The 20,110-nt window shown below is 35.7% G+C and overlaps 2 protein-coding genes across 7 annotated transcripts in view; one reads left to right on the top strand and one right to left on the bottom strand.

Annotated features, from left to right (window-relative positions):
• The window catches only part of LOC126975416 (ryanodine receptor), a 189,105-nt gene extending 187,315 nt beyond the window's left edge, over window positions 1–1,790 (top strand). For all 6 annotated transcript variants that reach the window (XM_050823328.1, XM_050823310.1, XM_050823312.1 and 3 more), the window contains one exon: window positions 536–1,790. In XM_050823328.1, the coding sequence (XP_050679285.1) occupies window positions 536–639 (104 nt within the window). In that variant the 3' untranslated portion in view covers window positions 640–1,790. The remainder of the gene's footprint in view (window positions 1–535) is intronic.
• On the bottom strand, window positions 1,773–19,966 carry LOC126976080 (proton-coupled amino acid transporter-like protein pathetic). The gene is made up of 9 exons (XM_050824266.1): window positions 19,910–19,966; window positions 13,656–13,795; window positions 10,756–10,900; window positions 9,113–9,243; window positions 8,178–8,407; window positions 6,409–6,606; window positions 4,988–5,093; window positions 4,044–4,260; window positions 1,773–2,524 (listed from the first exon to the last, which is right to left on the bottom strand). The coding sequence occupies exons 1-9, from the start codon at window positions 19,928–19,930 to the stop codon at window positions 2,330–2,332; spliced, it is 1,383 nt and encodes a 460-aa protein (XP_050680223.1). The 5' UTR covers window positions 19,931–19,966; the 3' UTR covers window positions 1,773–2,329.
• Between the last annotated feature and the right edge of the window lie 144 nt (window positions 19,967–20,110).

The following is a 20,110-nucleotide window of genomic DNA, read 5'->3' as shown; positions in this document are numbered from 1 at the left end:
ATCCTGTTATTTTTCTAGTATTGCAAAAGGTTGTTCGCGGCGGTGATCACTTAACATTAGGGGACCCGTAAGATGGTTTGTTGGAAGAGGAGGTCTTCCATAAAGACATCTATCTAAATAATTCAGTTTATGAGATGCAGGCTGCATCTCATAAACTGAAGACAGACAGAACAACGGATGAAAGCAAAACAGTCGTAGTTATAAGGTTCCCATTATTTCCTTTGGCTAGGAAACTCTAGAAACTAACTTATATTCTAGTGGAATTTAGTTGAAATCTTAGATATTTTATACGCCCAGGTAGAGCCTCTTGCTGCTACACAATTGATAAAAACAGGCCAGTTTTATTACTTTAGTGTGCGTGATAAGCTACGTCTTACACTCGCGAATTGTAAGACAATTAGTGTTAGTGTGCGTGAATTGCTCTAAATAGATGTTAGTTCTAACCATAATTTTTTCGACGTTTTCACAGCTGTCATATTGTGTGTAGATGTATAAATAATCTAAGATTGAAATTGTTGAAATAAAATGTTAACAGGTCAAGAGACATTTGTCTGGAATATGTACACCCAGCGCTGTTGGGACTTCTTCCCGGTCGGAGACTGCTTCAGGAAACAATATGAAGACGTCATGGGAGAATAGAAGTTGAGACTCTCTTACTGGACGGATGGATTGATACTGTATAGATTATTATTATTAGATTGGTGACATGAAAAATATAAGAATACTATTTATTAATAATTAATTAGGTCTATATCTATGTATTTATTGCATTTGTATTTTAGCTCACAATTGGACGTAATTCCAGAAAAACGTTCCATACCACAATCATGTCGAAATTGAGTTAAGAACACAAAACTGGTCACATGATTCATATTAACAGACTGATAAAAAATGGCAGCCCTACTGTCACTCTTTTAACGACATCATGACTTAGTAGCCCAACCCACATGTATGGATTACACCAACATTTATTAATCTTTAAACACACGAATTCTTTAAAATGTGATGTTTGTGGCTTGGAACGATTTTAAGGAACTACGTCTAATAAACATAGTCATATTCCAACTTTTATCGATAAAAATGTCACAAAACAAGTTTACGCATACTCCTGATAAGAACAACATTCATATTATAAAACGCACAATTTATCAAAATATTGTCTTGTATAGGTATTTTTGTATTTCTAAAGCATTTTTATCTTGCTTAACTGTTTTGAATATTTATTAAAAATTCAATCAATGGTCTCTTTCAAATCACCAATCTATTACGTAAGATGTAACTATTTTTTGTCTCGTTGTAAGAATAGCTTACATTTTGCTCAAAATTAACACCAATTGTTCCATTTAAGTAGAGATTAAGGATTGTTTGAAAGTATTTTAATATATAGGCATCGCCAAAATCAAATAAATTAAAGTGTTTAACGTGAAAAGGACGTTTAAATTTGATAGATGATTCTTCACTTCGAAATTTGATTCCTGAAAATAAATGTTGTTAAAGTTTAAATTTCAATAACTATTTACGATAAATGCATTTGAAAATGCAGTTATATTATTTAAAATTTTACTTACAAGTAAATGCGAATATTTTAAATAATTATTACAAAATATTAAAGGTAAGGTAAAGATATTAGACAATATTTCAATCTTTTATCTTCTTGTTATGATGTCTTTGTTGTTTCGTATGCTTACAGTGTCGTGAACATTTATAACAAGTATGGGGGCCTTTCCAAGTTAACTTATTCTATATAGTTTATTTAAAATAATACGAGTTAATAAAACTTGTGATTCATTTATTTTAGTTTCATTTATTATCTTAAATGTTACGTATTAGCTACATTAAAAAAAAAGTAAAGTTCTAAATGTATTTTGTAGTTTCTATGTTGATCTTTATTTACATTTGAAGAAGCATTTGACACAAACAGCTTAATTAATATAACATTCACGGACTAGTAAAAAAATAAGGACTCCGTGTCACCTTACATAACAGTGTAGCACCAAAACAAGCCGATTAACGTGTAAATACATAGCCCCACACACACTTACACTACTACAGGCCGATAGGCGGCCATTATGAGAATTGTCATCGTCTGTGACAGATCAGTTTGCGTCTCAATAAAATATTTTAAAAATGCCGTCGTGCGTTTTGAAATAGTGTAAATACGATACTATATAAGTATTTGTGGCCATATATGATTATTCAAGGAAGAAAAAATTGTGTAACTAGTATCCCCCGTAACCGAACACACACTAGCATAACGGTGCTTCACTTGCTAATATCACGGCGCGGAGTCCTTCTTTTTGTACTCATCCGTGATAACATTACGTATTTTTTACAAATTCGCAATCAACCCTTTTAAATTGGAGTATGTACCGGCGAAGAACAACAGTATTCCAGTAACAAATATCAAACAATTCTTCCACAACCTCCACTTCCACTTGCCCAAGCCAGGGTCGGTCCAAATGACTAACAGGTCGATTACTGCAGGGAATATGAAGCCCATATTGGATAACGCAAAGGCGCCAAGCTTAAAGAAAAAACAGATATTTGTATTAAGAAACATGGATAGCCTTATTGTATTTATAATTATTTACGATAAGAAGGGAAGCAAGACCTGACAGTAAGTAATATGAAAGAAAGAAAGAAAAATCATTAATTCACGTATGCAAAATTACACTTATGAATGCCAAATATTTTATTACCAATTCGGAAAAGTTGAGTCTTAAAAGGGAGAGGTTGCAAGTAACCTTTGCCACTCTTTTTAATCTATATTTCTGTAAACAGATTCAGCATTTGACACTATTATTTATACAATATATGTAAATTGATGCACCAAAATTACTTAAAACATTTAGACTCGTGTAAGTTAAAAAAAAATACGAATTGATTTATGATAAAATTTACTTAATAGGTATTAAAAATGGTATATTAACAATAAATATATAAAAATCCCCGGATGATGAATATGCCAGTAATTTTACCCAATAATTTCACTAGGTTCGGCGTCTTTTCGACCGAAACACAGTAATGCTTATACATTACTGCTTCACGGCAGAAATAGGCGCCGTTGTGGTACCTATAATCGAGCAAAGAAGCCTCCCGCTGGTACGTTTATTTGTTTACGTTTCCAACCTTTCAGGTGGGATATACTCAAAGCTTGAAGATCTCTTAGTCTTATCGGCTCGAGAATTAGAGGTGCAGCCAGTATACAATTCCATAGTGTGGCTAAAACATTTATTTGTGTATTTGCGTACGTGTTTTCAGATTTTAACGTTATATTCGGTTGTGGAGAATGTCTGCTGGTTGCATCGAACAGAAAAAGACACAGCTATAGTATCCCGGTGTCTTCTAGTCTATCTAGTTGGTATTTTGTACCAAGAAAATTTCTTTGTAAGATGATATGGTTTTACGACGAAACCTACTTAGTACTTAGGACAATATCGATGAATAGAAGCATTTACAAACCAAAACATCCAGCCAAAACAAATCCATACATACCCTCATGTTCAGTTCAATCGTGAGCAGTCCAATAATTACGATTGAACGGCCCTACCCAGATCCCAATAACTGTTACACGTATGAAATAAATTAATATGTATTTCAACTATTTATCGGAATATAACGCACTACTATACGCTGCCAAAATTAGCACCAGTGGGAGGCTCCTTAGCTAGTGAAATTACTGGGCAAATAAGACTTAACATCTTATGTCTGAAGGAGACGAGCGCAATTGAGGTGCCGCTCAGAATTTTTGAGGTTTCCAAGAATCCTGTACGTATTGCGGCACTGTATTGTAATGGGCAGGGCGTATTAATGACCATCAGCTGAACGTCCTGCTCGTCTCATCCCATATTTTCATAAAAAAAATCATCAAACACATTAAGAAACCCCTTTTAACGTCTTAGTAGGTAAAAAAGTGGGTGGTTAAGTTTTCAGAGGACACAGCCGTGGTGAAATGATTCATATCTATAAGATGTCAATCAATTCTTGAGCTCATTTAAACATATTCTCACTAACCTAACACTCGATAGCTAAATCTAACTCACCAATCCCATAAGGTTTCCAATATTCGGGAAGGCAATAGCAATAGCTGTTATTACGGTGACGAACGTAGCGCGGTACACTCGCTCCCAGATCCAATGTTTCTTGGGGTCGTGTTTCTTGGACACGTAGAACCAGACCAGGTTGAACGGAGCCCAGAAGTTGAGCGCGAATGTGATGAATATCATGAAACCCATCAAACATTTCAGCACCATTGGGAAACTGGAAATATATATATCAAAATTAAATCCAAATAGATATGAAAGAATTTAAATCGATTGTTCGCCTGTTAATTATCTTCATGAGGGAAGCTAAATCTATACTAAATTACTAAACTAGCTATATACGTTATTTTGTCCGAGGCCCTTCGCGCAATGCGGATGGCGATTAAATTGCGGGAGCGCTACTTTCGATTCTTTAAAGCAACGTCATTACTAGCTCCCACTCACCCTGGCGTAAAATTATCGCCCTGTGCTTCCCCGGGGCATAAAAAGATGTACCAGGCCCAAAGGTATCCGTAAGAGGCGACCAAGGGAATTTTACCAAGGCTTCTTTGCACAGGTTGCCGGTTAGATTATAGGTACCACAACGGTGCCTTTTTCTGCCGTAAAGTAGTAATGTGTCTAATTATTGTAGTGTGTAGTAATTATTGTCTTTTGGTCTGAAAGGCGCCTTAGCTAGTGAAATTACTGTGCAAATAAGACTTAACATCACAAGAATCCTGAGCGGCACTGCATTGTAATACAGGGCGTATTAATAACCATCAGCTGAACGTCTTGCTCGTCTTATCCCTTATTGTTGATAAAAAGAACAAGAGCTGTGAGCAGCTTTTTATAACTATTAAGGTAAAACAATATAGATTCATTCTTTATATATAGATTCTTTGTTTTGAGAAACCACCGGTAATAAGCTGAAAGTTACTTTTTTATAACATTATTACGTAACTTACACATCATTGGGAAAGTTGAGTGTGACTGGTGATATGGACTGCTCACCAAAGCCCCAGTAGCCGAAGAACCCCACAGTGATCAGGAACGAGAGGACGATCGTCATTCCTGCGAGGCAACAAGACTTTGCAGGCCATTCACTTTTACATTACTGTTTATTACATTATCTATTCAGGCAATAAAATACTTATAATAAAACAAATTAATCATTTGGTGTGTGCATTCAATATTTTTGTGCCCTGCTCACTGCCAAACAAACTGAAGTGGCAGCGGGCAGGGCACATAGCTCGAAGAGCAGATGGCCGTTGAAGCAGTAAGGTCCTCGAATGGCGACCACGTACCGGAAGACCTAGTGTTGATAGGCCCCCGCAAGATGAACTGACGATCTGGTTAAGATCGCTGAAATACGTTGGATGAGGGCAGCGCAGGACCGGTCGTCGTGGATATCTTTTCGGGATTTGCCTTTGTCCTTTGTCCATTCCATTATCTTCCGGCTGTTGATGATGAAAACTTAGCCGAGTGTAAGCCGTAAGTAAAGTCTGAGCAAAGTCTAAGTACGCTATATGGATCTCAGCCTTAGACTGCTGAAATTCCGTCATTATGTATTACTACGATAACATTGATCAATGAATGACAAGATGGCGAATTATAAAATTGCTGAAGTGCATTTGCAAAAGCGTCTATTTTTCAAATTTATTTAGTTTGCATCGGGTTTGTGCACATTCTATACGATGAAAAGGAATTGTTCGTCACATTCTGTGACAGCTAGAATATACACTCAGTGAAAATAAAAAAATAAAAAAACTACACTTAACAATAACAAAATATACATAAAATAAAAGACTTTAAACTAATATCTATTATAGAGTTTGTGAGTGTCATAGGCTAAACGTGTGGTCGCAAAGTGCGGCAACAAATACTACGCGTAAGTGGGCGTATTCGAGCAAGTCTCGAATAATGTGTGACGTTGACCTGCCGCATGTTCTGTTAAACATTGCTAATAATTGAAACTAAAATGCCGGGTTGCACAGTTTAACTTTGAAAAAATAATACTACAAGAAATAGCAAAGACACTGGGATCACATATCATCAGTAAGTATTTTATTAATTTCAATGTAAATTAAAACGAAGCAAATGTTACAAAATTTTAAAGATGCCATTGAGGGTCGAGAAGCCACGCACACAAGCATCTAATAGTTTCAGTAAAAAAAACGCTTTTGTTCTTAGGTAGTGCGGTATCTAGTTGAAGCACAGCAGATACCAATCGTTATAAATCCAAAAAATAAAAAGATTTTTCCGTGGTAGTCGGACTTTAGAAGTAATTTAGACACAAAACTGTCGAACGAAAACATTTCTTCATTAAGCTGACGGTACTGCTCGCCCATTATTGCCATAAAAAAAACTTCCAACAGCAAACACTAACCCAAAGCTATAACGATGGGAAACTTCTTGGGGTCCTTCATGTTGTTCTCGATGGGCAGCGTGACTCCTACACCCTCCATACTGAAGATCACGATCCCACTGAACTCGAAGAAGCCCACGGCATCCTTCCAGGCAGGCACTGTGCTGATGGGTGGAGCTGATCGTAGACCGTACACCACTGTTGCCACGACGCAAACAACTGAACATAGAGATGTTAATTTAAATGTAGGGAGGATTCCGAAGAGCTGTATAACCTGATTTCAGCCGCCAAATTCTACTTTCGTCGTAAGTTAGGATATTATCCTCATCATTTGGATGTGTAGCGTTCCTCCACAGTACGGTTTTCCAGGAACTTTCTCCCATGTACCCAGCTGTGACATGAGCTTCCTTGTGCGGTATTTCTAGGACTATAGGACATAAAAAAGCACCCTTTTAAAAGGCCGGCATTGCTTCTGTGATTAGTTACCTTTTTCGTTAGTACATTCAAATTGTATTAATTACTAAGTAGGCACTATTAGAGAATACCTCCACGTGTGCCAAAGGAAGGAGGTGGAATGTTCTATACCCTCGGAATGACGACTCTTGGCTGGCGCACCATGGGCATCTGTTAGCAACCTTCTGTAGAAATATGGACTCTTGCTAGATGATGGCTAAAAATCTCTCAAAACCCAATTCAAGGTTTCATACATGCAATGAATAGGTCAGCACTGAACTGTTATTAATAATGTATTTAGAGACGGTGGGTATTTATTCAGAGGGTGGCAAAATTAAGTCCAATTTAACCCTAAGATGACATAAGTTTGTGCGTTCACCCAGAAAATCTCTCTGTTTCATATCCCGTCAACTCGATATTACTCCCCAAACTGCCGCTAGTATCGGCATACTCGGCTTCAATATATAAAGAGACGTTCAGTTTTGTTGTCACTTGGAAGAGAAGGACTAATGAGTGTGTTGCAAAACAATTATGTAAGTATGTTAAATGTTTACTAGGATCCCAGAAAATATACAACAAACATCTATAGAATTATTAAAAAAAAACTATTCTTTAACGTTTGTCTAATGAAGGTAAAAAAATATTTTACAGCTAATATTTTAATCCCAAAACTCAGTCCTGGCTAAGATCGGATATATGCAGACAATTGTTGTAGTTGAAAATAACAGAATAATTAATAAATATTTAACTATTTTAAATCCTGCCTAAATGCAATGACAAGAAACATGAAAATTACTCTGTGCTGTGTGGGAGTGGGGTATTAATGGGATTGTATCAAAGTAGGACTTACTGGGCGCGGGACCGCTTCCTTGTCGTTTACCAATAAGACGGTATTGAACAAAACGCACATATTTATAGAAATTTGTAAAGATTTGAAAATGTTTAAAATAAAATTAATGTTCTAATGTCTAATTACACTTTTTGAAACTTGACTGACAGTTTTTTGTTCTCCTGGTGTCTATGTTGTAGCACGTCATGCGCATTACATAAGAATATATTAAGGTATACTCGCGTCAAACATAAGACAATCTCTTCTTCAACTATGATCGCCTGGTACCAAGCCACTGTATAATGCATCCTATCTCATTTTCTCCCACGTTAAATTTGTTGTATTTATGTCTCTGTCTCTTTATGCTGTCGCGCTTTTTCGTTTCATTGACTTTGAAATAACAACGATGCTAAAGAAGATTTCTCTTCAAAAATATATATGTAGTGAATAAGTAACTGCACCAGGGTAACATAATTGTGAAAAAGCCTCTCCATCTGATCAAACTCACCGATGAAAACATCAGCAATCAATGAGAATGGTGCCAAATATTTGAGCGTCGTGATCATACACAACAGCAAGAACGGCACCAGCAGAGCGAGGATGTACAGCCGTAGCTGGCCCAGGTCTTGGATGTCTGTGGAGTTCTCCACCACTTCCTTGATGGTCTTTGCTATTATTATCTGGTAGACGCAGCAGGCTCCGAACAGGTCTATGCAAATTATCACATCGACTGCATACCTGTAATGTATTTGCATGTTTATCAACAACATTTTAAAACTTAAAAACTTTAAGTATCAGGGAGACGGGCACACAATCACACCACATGCCACCGAATTCAACGACATTTATGAACGTATTTTCTCAAAATTCATTCCTTTAGAATTCTTTTTGAGATGGTGAAGATGATGAAAAACTTCCAGATGGGTTATTGGGCCATTAATAAGTGATCATTCTGGGATTCATTTTACAAATTTGATTAGTGCTAAAATATAGCCAACCATCTGAATGACGAGATAGAGCCTCTTGCTGCTAGACAAGCGATGAAAACAGGCCAGGTTTATTACTTCTGTGTTCATGACAAGCTACGTGCTTACACTCGCAATTTGTATGACAATTTGTGTTAGTGTGCGTGCATTGCTCAAAGTAGAGCTTAACTGTCAATTTTACTTCCACATTTTCACAGCTGTCACAGTCTATCTAAGCGAATAATTAATGATCTCGGGTTTGTTCCCCCACTCTCTCCCACATCTTCTATAAATGTTGGTACATCGGTAATTTGTGCATTTAATTCTTCTTTGCTGGGTATCTTCAACAAATTACACATACCTGCTCTCCTGCCACTAGTCTTATGCTAATAGGGAGCTAATCAGATGACCTACATGCTCCCGATCCCGAATCGTGTAAATAGTTGTATATGTCGCAAAAAACAACAACTGCACCTACCTGAACCATTTGCTGTATTTCCTAAGCTTCGGGAACGGCCCGTGCTCTAGTGAAGCTTCCGCCACATCAGGGAATGACATCTCTGGAATATGTAGCCTCTGGTACAAAGTTTGTGCTGAATTCACAAGAATCTGAAAAAAACTGGATTTAAATACATTACTGCTGAATGATCTTCTGTGTTAGCGAATTTTAGGGTATTTCGCTACGAAAGCAGGAACTAAATCTCTACAAATATTTATGATTTCTAAATCTTAGTAGGAGAAAATATCATAGAAAAAAACATACACGAAGGCATTTAACATTGATGGCCAATGCTTAAAAAGAAAGTTATCTTTTTCGTTAATATATTCAAATTGTATTAATTACTAAGTAGGCACTATGAGAGACTACCGCCACGTGTGCCAAAGGAAGGAGGTGGAATGTTCTATTCCCTCGGAATGACGACTCTTGGCTAGCGCACCATGGGCATCTGTTAGCAACCTTCTGTAGAAATATGTACTCTTGCTAGATGATTGCTAAAAATCTCTCAAAACCCAATTCAAGGCTTCATATATGCAATAAATAGGTCGGCACTGAACTGTTATTAATAATGTATTTGGAGAAGGTGGCAATTTATTCAGAGGGTTGCAAAATTTAGGCCAAATAAACCCTAAGATGACAGAAGTTTGTGCGTTCACCCAGAACCTCTGTTTCATATACCCTCAACTCGAGATTACTTCACTAACTGCCGCAGCTAGTATCGGCATACTAGGCTTCAATATATAAAGAGACGTTCAGTTTTGTTGTCACTTGGAAGAGAAGGACTAATGAGTCCTAGTAACACCGCGTCCATAATAGAACTATTGTGTTTGCCACTCATACTTATAGCTCGTCGTCAAGCCCTGCCACCTTTACGAACCGCAGTATCTTCTTGACGCGAGTAGACCAAACAGCATCTTAGAGCAGGGTATAGTCACCAAGGATGGTTTTACGCTTATGCATTAGTGGGCCGCAATAGCAGAGGAGATGAAGAGGCATTTCATCAGCCTCAAGGACACTGCCAGCACTAGACTCTACTTAAGCCGCTTTTCCTCTCGCGTCTAAGCTCTGCTTCCCTCAAATATATGCGAAGGGAACGGCGGCTGGTCCATGCGTCAACTCGTGAACGGGTGATGCTTGTGGTGCCAGGTTGACCTATAATAGTTCATAAATCATTGTATTTGTTGGATGCGATTACTAATTGTGATAGTAATCACGACCATCATGTTCACGAAGTATCCTTCACAAAAACATTGAGATCAAGCTCTAAAGGTCCATCTAATATACGATAACTTATATTTTTTACAGTTAATTCGTTACAAAATAATTATTTATATGTATTACAGCCATTGTGTAATACTCTATTTGATTGAAATGAGTGGCCGTTCCGTTTCTTATATCTCTTCTCACGAGCTCAACTTTTTACGAACATAATATGCTAAATTCAGTAATTTAAAAGAAATATTTGTAGTGACGATTCAAAATCGCTAAGTTTAAACCTAATTATAACCGAATAAAGTTTATTTGACTTTGACTTTACAAACTAATACCATGACCTTGACAATACCAGTGATATATGTGATATTAGAAGTAATCTATTGGGTTTAGTTATAAGGTATACTTACATGCAAGCAATAGGAAATATAGAAACCAAAAACAATAGTGACAAAGACAGAAGTCCACAGGCCGCATTTCATGAAGGCTTCGTGAATGCCGAGGATACCACCTCCAAGGCACCCCTTCACCAGGTGACCCGTGGCTTCTATTAAGCTGGAAAACAAGATAAATTATACTTCAGGTCATTTTTATTATTTTGGGCTTATATTTTAACCAGTATCACCGGAATAATATAAAAAAATCCACACACTTATATACAATTTCATTTGATACTGTTATTTAATTAACTGGGTTTTTATAATTAAAAAAATCCTTACAAATAAAATTGGCATAAAGTTATAACTAAGCATAAACAAAAAATATGTAAAATGTTTACAAATAGCCATTTTCCTTACGAATGGTTTATTCGGATTGATAACGTTTCCCGCGTTCATTTGCAAGGCAGCTTGTCATTCGGAAAACTTCAGAATTATCATTGTATTGACAGTGTTGTCAACGATATTGTAAACATTTTGCATATTCTTTGTTTTTTATCATCATATCTTTATACCAATACATTTTGCTTTAGAATAAATCCTCTACAAAATTGTGTCTAATGAGAACATCCAGCTGGAAACCGTCTAATATTATGTAAACGGTTAATACCTAAACCTTATAAAAGTGAGCCTATAGTGAAATATGATTAAATATTCTTCTTGCATTACAATATTTTGGTTTTATCTTATGGTCTCATTGCCAATGCTATAAATAAATAAAAAAATAACACAGTTATTTTTTTATTATGTTTTATGAATCCACGATACGTCATGTGAAACTTTTTTTCACACAATAACATATTATGTAATATCAGTATGATAATGAAAAGAAAAAAAAATATAATTCATGAAATATTTATTTACATATATATATATATGTATAAAAAAACCACTTGGCCAACCTTAATTCAACCTCATTCAATTACACCACTACTTCTCGGCGGCCTGTAATGTGACTTGCGATAGAAGGACGAAAATATTTAAGGTGATGTAATAAAAGTTTCATTTTAAAAATATATTTGGTGTTTTAACGCAGGTAATTAACACTCGGTTAAAGTTTAAATATATGGGCAGAGAGCGTGGTGTTATTTAATAAGGGACGAGACGAGCAGGACGTTCAGCTCATGGTAACTCAGTGCCGCTCAGGATTCTTGAAAAACCCAAAAACCCTGAGCGGCACTACAATTGCGCTCGTCACCTTGAGATGCTAAATCTCATTTGCCCAGTAATATCACTAGCTACGGCGCCCTTCAGACCGAAACACAGTAATGTTTACACATTACTGCTTCTCGGCAGAAAAAGGCGCCGTTGACCCATAATCTAGCTGGCTTCCTTTGCAAATGAGGCTCCCGCTGGTAAACTCCACTGTTTGTAGTTAATTAGATCCTAATGGTTCCGTTTTGAATACAGAACCCTAAAATGAAACTCTAAAAAGAAACAGGTTTTCTGAAGCTAATTGAAATACTCATATATTAATGACGGCAATAATTTCTGCAATTTGCATGTGATCGAATTACATAAATAATTACTTTAGTCATACTAACGATACGTCTTGTAATCTTTAATTGAACACAATTACTTAATTATTAGGCATTAATTACCTTCAACTAATAAAGTTTTATAAAATAATTTGTAAATTTCTCTAAAATTGCTAAACTGAAGTCAACTGAAGAAAATAATACCTACATCTTGATTATGATGCATTTTATTTTATATTTTAGTCTACATCTCTGCGTTAGTATTTTTAAGCAACGAAATAAACTGTGGCGGTTCTCAATTCAAAGCGTATACTTTTATGTGTGATCACGTATAACATTTAACGGAGTAGTCCAATTTCTTTTGTGTCGTATCCTCTCGATTAGAGATCTCTCCTCTAACTTCGTCATGTGTATCGGCAAATTCGGCATCATATAGCGAGCGACGTTCAGTTCCCTGGTCACTTGAAAGAGAAGGCCAAACTGGCCTCTAAAAGCTTGGTGTTCTCGGTAATACGGTTCTGCTGTTCAAGCCACCACCTGGTACTCTATAAGGTGCAAATTCGTCCTCACATGGAGTACTCCGCATACAACGAAGAGTGGCTAAAATCATCGACGATCAAGTCATCTCCGATTGGCATGATTCTTCGGCATTGCGTAGAGCATTATATCACGGGGAGTGCTCAGAGGTGCTGTTGGGGTTGATACCAACTTCTGCATTCCACCTTAACGTCTGGCTTTCTACCACCAGGCGTTTTGCGAGAAACTTTTAACCGGCTGCAGTTTTCGCGAACAGATGGTTTAGGGAACTTCACGCATAGATCATACTCCCAACTTAAAGGCCAACAACACATCTCTTTGTATTGCTATCCATGAGCGTTGACTTTCTATCAAGTCTCTTGCCCGTTTGACCCCTCTTTTATAAAAATAGTTAAAACCCTTTAAACTTTCTACTCCCCCGTGAGCACGATAAGAATAAATTCAACGAAATGTTGTATATTTTACTTACTTTTGAATAGTGCCCTACTAATATAATAAATGGAAATGCAACTTTTTTTACGCTTTTACGCCGTAGCTACGGAACCGATTTTGATATAATTTGGTACAGAGATAGACTGGAACTTTGGGAAGAAGATAGGCTACATTTCACCCCGGAAAAATTCATGGTTCCCTGATATTAGGTTGAATTTGGCATCGCAATTTTCCTCGAAATAAGATTCTTATGGTATGTTGGGAACGGGAGCGAAAACGGGAACCGGAACTGGAATAGGATATGAGATTATCCTCAATTCCAAACATGCTTATTATTTTGAAAATCCATTTATCTACGCGGACGAAGTCGCCAGCATCAGCTAGTTTATTAATAATTATCAATCAATTAATGTAAAAGACACATACTTATTACGTTTCTTGTTACTTCTGTTTGCCACGAAATCGTAGGTTTCCTTCTGTGACGGCGGTGTGTACTTGTGATGAGGAGGAGGAGGTTGTGGCGGTGGCTTGGAGGACGGGTCCTCCCTTGCTTGGACGTCATTCGTCTGTAATAGAAGTTTAAATTGTAACTCAATGTATCGGCATAAATTATACATATAAATAAGATTGAAGTGTCTATAAATATATATACGGTACGTACACCAAAATATTATTTTTTACAATTTTTGTCTGTCTGTCTGTTTGTTCCGGCTAATCTCTGAAATGGGTGGACCGATTTTGGCGGGACTTTTATAGGCAGGTAGCTGATGTAATAAGGAGTAACTTATGCCCCGTTTATTTTAGAATTTTAATTTTATTTTGAAACGGTTTAATTCTATAAATAATGTAAATGGTAAAACAACGTTTGCCGGGTCAGCTTGTTATTAGTTAATAAGAACAAGATGGAACATTCGCCGCAGCTGACAAGAATTCATTTGAGAATTATTCAATCATTTCGCATTGTAATGCCGAACGGAGGTTTCTATGTCATACAATTTCAGTTTAATAATAATATGTAATAATAGTATTGACACACTTTTACAAAAAAATTCTAGCTCCAAATTAGGCATAGCCTGTATTATGGGTTATAATAATAATTCTTTATTGGTTGGTTGCAAGACAACGATATATTTAATACTATATACTTATTTAAATAAACATACATATAAATATCCATTACTCGGAAACAAACATCCATATTCATCATCAAACAGCTTAGTAAGTTTCTAGTTTGGTTTGAGAGTAAAAAAAACTTCAGAGAAATTTAAGACAGAAACAGTATAACGACTGTTCACCAATGGTATATTCATGAAAATTTTTATAATCATAAGAATTTGCACCTTTTTCTCAAGGTATCCAATAAAATTTATAGCTGGTTTTATACAGGGTTTTTATTTATTATTTTACGTATTTCCATCAGGAGGTGAAAGGGGTGACATTTTTGCGAAAAATTTATCCTATATAAACGCAAAATCAAGTGTATTATTATATTGACGTAAACATACTTATATTTAAGTCAATATAATCGCATTTTGCAAGAATATTGCTGTCATATAATTGGCGCATCCCAGTATCTCATCCATTTGACCGAGTGCAACGTAGAGCAGCAGACCCAGTGCTCTTTGAACGGCTGGATCACTTGGCGTTGCGTAGAGACGTCGCTTCATTGTGTGTCTTCTAACGCATTTATCGCAGGGAGTGTTCCGAAGAGCTGTTTCACCTGATTCCTTCCGCTGAATTCCACCTTCGTAGGACACGCCACAAGTTGGGATATCATCCCCACCACCTGGATGTGTGGCGGTCCTCCACAGTGCGGTTTTCAGCTTCCTTCCACGTACTACAAGTAGTTTTTGTGGAATGAGCTTCCTTGTGCGGTGTTTCCGGGACGGTACGACAAAGGCACATGCGAAAATACGCGTACACCTTCCTTAAAGTCTGGCAACGCCTCTGTGAGTCCTCTGGAGTTGATAGAAAATATGGGCGGCGGTGATCACTTAACACCAGGTGACCCGTACGCTCGTTTGTCATCATTTTTCCATAAAAAAGTAAACGATTGTAAAGTCATCATGTTTCTTAAGCTCTTTTCAAAATAAGTCAAAAATGCAACATCAAATATTTATTAAATAAACAAGTATGAGTATAAATCCTTTTTTTTTCTTCTTAATTTTTAATCTTAATTTTAACCCATATCATTTCGCAATATCATATTATGTAACAACAATTATCAAGGAATTTAAAAATGCGTGACAGAATACTATATTATTTCAAGTTTTTTTTTCACTAAAATGCCTTGAAAACAATAAAAATAATGGCATGCGTACATAGTACACATGTCAGAAGTGAAACTTCTTTGGAAAACTAATTTTTAAATATCGTTTATATTAATTATCCTAATCTGTTCTCTAAACCAAATGTTTATTGTCAATATTAGATATTATTAGATGTTCTACATACTCGTGGCCACGCGCTAAACCTGCACGATACAACGCTAGTAGGGAAGATGTTCTACTTACTAGCGGCCGCGCAGTAAACCTGCACGATACAAGGCTAGTAGGGAAGATGTTCCACTTACTAGCGGCCGCGCGCTAAACCTGCACGATGCAAGGCTAGTAGGGAAGCCCGAGAGTAAGAAATAATCGGTGTCAATCGCTCTCTCCCTCAAGGGAGAGAGCGAAAACCTCCTCTTCTTGAACAAAAATGTCTCTAATTTTCGTGACGCTGTATTGCGTTTCATTCGTAAAAAAATTATCCTCATGCACCTAAAGAAGTTTCACTTCAAAAAAACATATAGTTTCCATGAAGCTCTTAAAAATACAATTTATACGGCTGGGGCACTTATTGCCCAATTTCAAAATCCTAATCTAAAACTCAGTTGAAGTGGTTGGCATCTAGTTTGTTATATATTTACATCTCTGACTAGTTTAATATTGCGATATACTGAATGTTGTCTCTTAATTATCTTAATATCATCGACACAGAATCTCAGCGAGCAAACAAGATAACGATACAACAGACTCGTTGATAAGGCGGACAGAAAAATAATAACTATGTCTAATTTATTTGGAAAACTCGTTTATTTAATTTAAACGAAGGTGAGATTTTTATGTGATGTATACCGGGCAAGAGGCTCACATGGTAGGGAGAGGTGAGGCAACCGCCCATGGACATACACGAAACCAGGGGTCAAGATAGGCGCTATCGGCCTTTAAAGGACTGCAGGCAATAATTCATTCCGCAAAGTAACTGTTCCAGGCAAGAATTTTCTTGTAAATAGAAGAATGCCAGACGTCACCATGATGCGGGTGGTATTTAGCTTTTTATATAATTTCCGTTGATGGAAATCAGCTTCTGGTATCAAACCTAAAAACTCACCTGAGCCCTCTAACACTCCTCACATCTGAAGCGAAATAAAGCTGATTGTCTACGGTCACAAGTTTTCTTCCTTTTGACCGCAGACAATCAACCTGTTAAGGGGCAGCGCCCGCTCAGAGTAGAGAAGAGTACTCCACGCGAGCTCAAATTTTTGCCTTATGAAGTGAGAGTAGTCCAAATTAAGGGCAGGTGGTGGCTTGAAGTGAAGGACTGTCCCCAAAGACTAGGAATTCTATTATTTAAAATATGAAATCAGAAGAACGAGCGTAGTTCTTTTTAATCTATATACCTTTCTCTCTATATACATCTCTTACATAAGCCACAGAATATATCAAGTGTATTCTGTGATTCCTCCTAGGCCTCAAAATATGATGTGATTAGCTCAGCAGTAGTTAAACGTCCCCTAGTCATGCCAATCTGTTTCATTAGAAGCAACTTCTGAGAATACGGCCTTTTTATAAGTTTAAAAATTTTATTTCAAAATATTACTTAGGTTGGCAGCACCAAATCAGGGTCCGATTGTTATTCGGGTCAGAAGTGCATCATAACTTATCTAATTTTACTATAATTCAGGAGGTCGGAAAACAGGTGGTGTTTGATACAACTATTAAAAATTATTGCAAGATTTGGTGTTATGACATTAACCATCGATGTAATTATTTTTACAGAAATGCGCCGTTTTTTTCAGTTTTTTCATAACTAAAGATATATACTGTACTTAATAAATTTATATTTTATAAATAATAAGCTTTATACATCATATTTATCTTAATATATATAAATTACGTGACACGTTGTTTGTCCGCGATGGACTCCTAAACTAATGAACGGATTTAAATGGGGATTACTTGGAGTGTAGTTTAGTCCAACTTGAGACATAGGATACTTTTATTTCGATTTGGGACTCATAATTATTTTTATTTACAATATTTGTTTTGTATGGACATATTTTCTGTGAGAGAATTTATTGGCCCATGGTTTGACAGGTCTGATGTGAGACAATTTCATTATAGCAACAGGGATCACATTTTACGAAATAATTGATAAAAACAGTATTTTATTTATTATGTACAGAACAACGTTTGTCTGTCAGCTAGTATATTTATTAAAAGTAAGTATATCTATATATTCATATAAAACAGAAATTGTTCAGTTTCCTGACCATTCTTCTCAACATAAGCAGCCCAACAACGACTCGGTGGTAGTGAGAAAAAATGAAAATGGCTATTGAAAAGTGGTTTTGTAGATCTACTGTAACAAACATAAATTATTTTGTGTAACAAATAGGGATTCCATATCCCGAAAATATTAAAATAGTAGAACATTGTATTGATAATATGCGTCGAGTTATTAAGTAATTTGGTGGGCGATATATTATACCTATGCATCTACAACATGGTATAAAAGGCATTTATTTTCTCAAAATTGATTCCTTTAGAATTCTTTTTAATGCCATCTCTAATATACTAGACACTACTACCGCATCGGAAACAAATGGCTCTCTGAAAGAGAGGAAGCGGCGTAAGAATTTACGACAGAGCCATTTTTTTTAAACATTTAAATTAATTTATTGATAATGTCTGAAGTCTGGGACTTTATTATACAAGTGTATATATTCACCCTTAAAACTATTATTTATCTTATGAAGTATGACAGAATATGTACAAATCCAATTAAGTGTTACGTAATTCAAAAGATTTGTTAAAAAACGTTTATGTGCTCAAGGTAATAACATAAATGATTTTCTTGCCTCACAATTATAAATTCTTGATAATGTTATGTATGTACATAGGCACATAAATACATTTGCTAGAAACTGTCATAACCATAAACGTAAACTTAAATACATACTACTCGGCTAAGTCGAGTAAGTATTTTGTGGGGCATTGTATATGCTTTTATAACAAGATCCCAGATAATGTTCAAAACAAATGTATTACGAAATTCAAAAGAATTTTAAAAATACGTTTGTGTGGTAAAGGTTACTATAACATAAATAACTTTCGTAATTATACCACAGATTGAGAATGGAATGACCGCCCTCAGGCTATTCAATTATATAATATTTATTATTGTACGAGAATTGATCGAAAACATAAGAATCGCGAAGCTTGTTGTGCCTGTTCCTTTTCTCTAGATTTTGAAGTTCAGGAAGTGTTTTTAAATAACTATTTTTTTATATAAAAAAATTGATGTTTGTAACAATAACCACTACGCCAGCACAGGACAAATAAGTTCGCTAGAGCTATCAACCGACTTATACATCTAAAATATAAAATTCTCGTGTCGTGGTGTTTGTTCCCGAACTCCTCCGAGAACCGCCGAACCAATTTGTGTGAAATTTTGTGTGCATTATCTATTTTTAGACACCTAAATGATAGGGTATAATATAATATGACCCACCGTTAAACATTTTTTCTTAGTTTTTAACATTTTTATATTTTTATTTTATCATCATTAAGCATTAAAAAATACATACAACTTCAAATTTTCGCCCATATACGATCTACAACTATTTTTGTATCACGATTTTAATAGTACTCTGTTCGCCAACGGATTGCAATGGAAATATAATATAATAATTATTGTAGTACGATAACTTTTATGTACGACATATTTGGTACGTCTGAGAATCGATTGTCATCTATTTTTATACCCCAATAATTTAAATTATTGCTTTTTTAATTACTTTATATGGCAATACAACGTTTGGTACGTCAGCTAGTAATATTATATCTAAGGAGAGTTATAGTAACCTATGCTAAATTTTTAATATATAATATATGGCATGGCCTGGTAACTGAAAAGCTTAGTGCGTTCAAACAAATAAAGATTTTATCATTGAGAGGATTCTTTGCAGAGCATATCGACTGTAATTTCTGTGGTCAAGCAGTAATTTGCAATGAGCCTTAACATTATATTTTTTTATGACAATAAGAGATGGACAGGACGTTCAGCTGATGGCAATTGATACGCCCGTAACAATTAAATGCCACTCAGGATTCTTGAAAAACTAAAAAAATTCTGAGCGACACCACAACTACGCTCGTCACCTTGAGACAAAAGATGTTAAGTCAAATGTTAATGTTTAAAGTATCGAGAGCAATTAAAATGTAATTCAGAATATTAGGTTCAATCAAGACTCCGTGCGTTGATCACTGACTATCAGGTAAACGTCTTAATACTCCCGTCATGTTTTGTCATAAAAAAGGAAAGAAAATAATATGATATTGGTATTAAACGTCAAATTATTAGTTTCATTCAAATCTATTTCTAAGTACTACTTATTTATATATAAAATAACTCACATAATTTGAGCTCATTTCCATATCAACAAGACACACAAACACACAGTACGCTAAACAGTCTTCGTATCAATTAGTAAAGGTTTTACTATTCAGTCTCAACCTCACCGTCGCGCTTGTACCGTCAGCACAAAAATATATAAATATAAGAAAAATAAATTATCTTTATTTCTAACACTATTTTGTAAGTTTGCAAATTGTACT

Source organism: Leptidea sinapis, chromosome 2 (genome assembly GCF_905404315.1).
Source record: "Leptidea sinapis chromosome 2, ilLepSina1.1, whole genome shotgun sequence".
Taxonomy (NCBI): domain Eukaryota; kingdom Metazoa; phylum Arthropoda; class Insecta; order Lepidoptera; family Pieridae; genus Leptidea; species Leptidea sinapis.
Note: the sequence above shows the minus strand (reverse complement) of the source record. Positions and strands in the feature narration are given on the sequence as shown.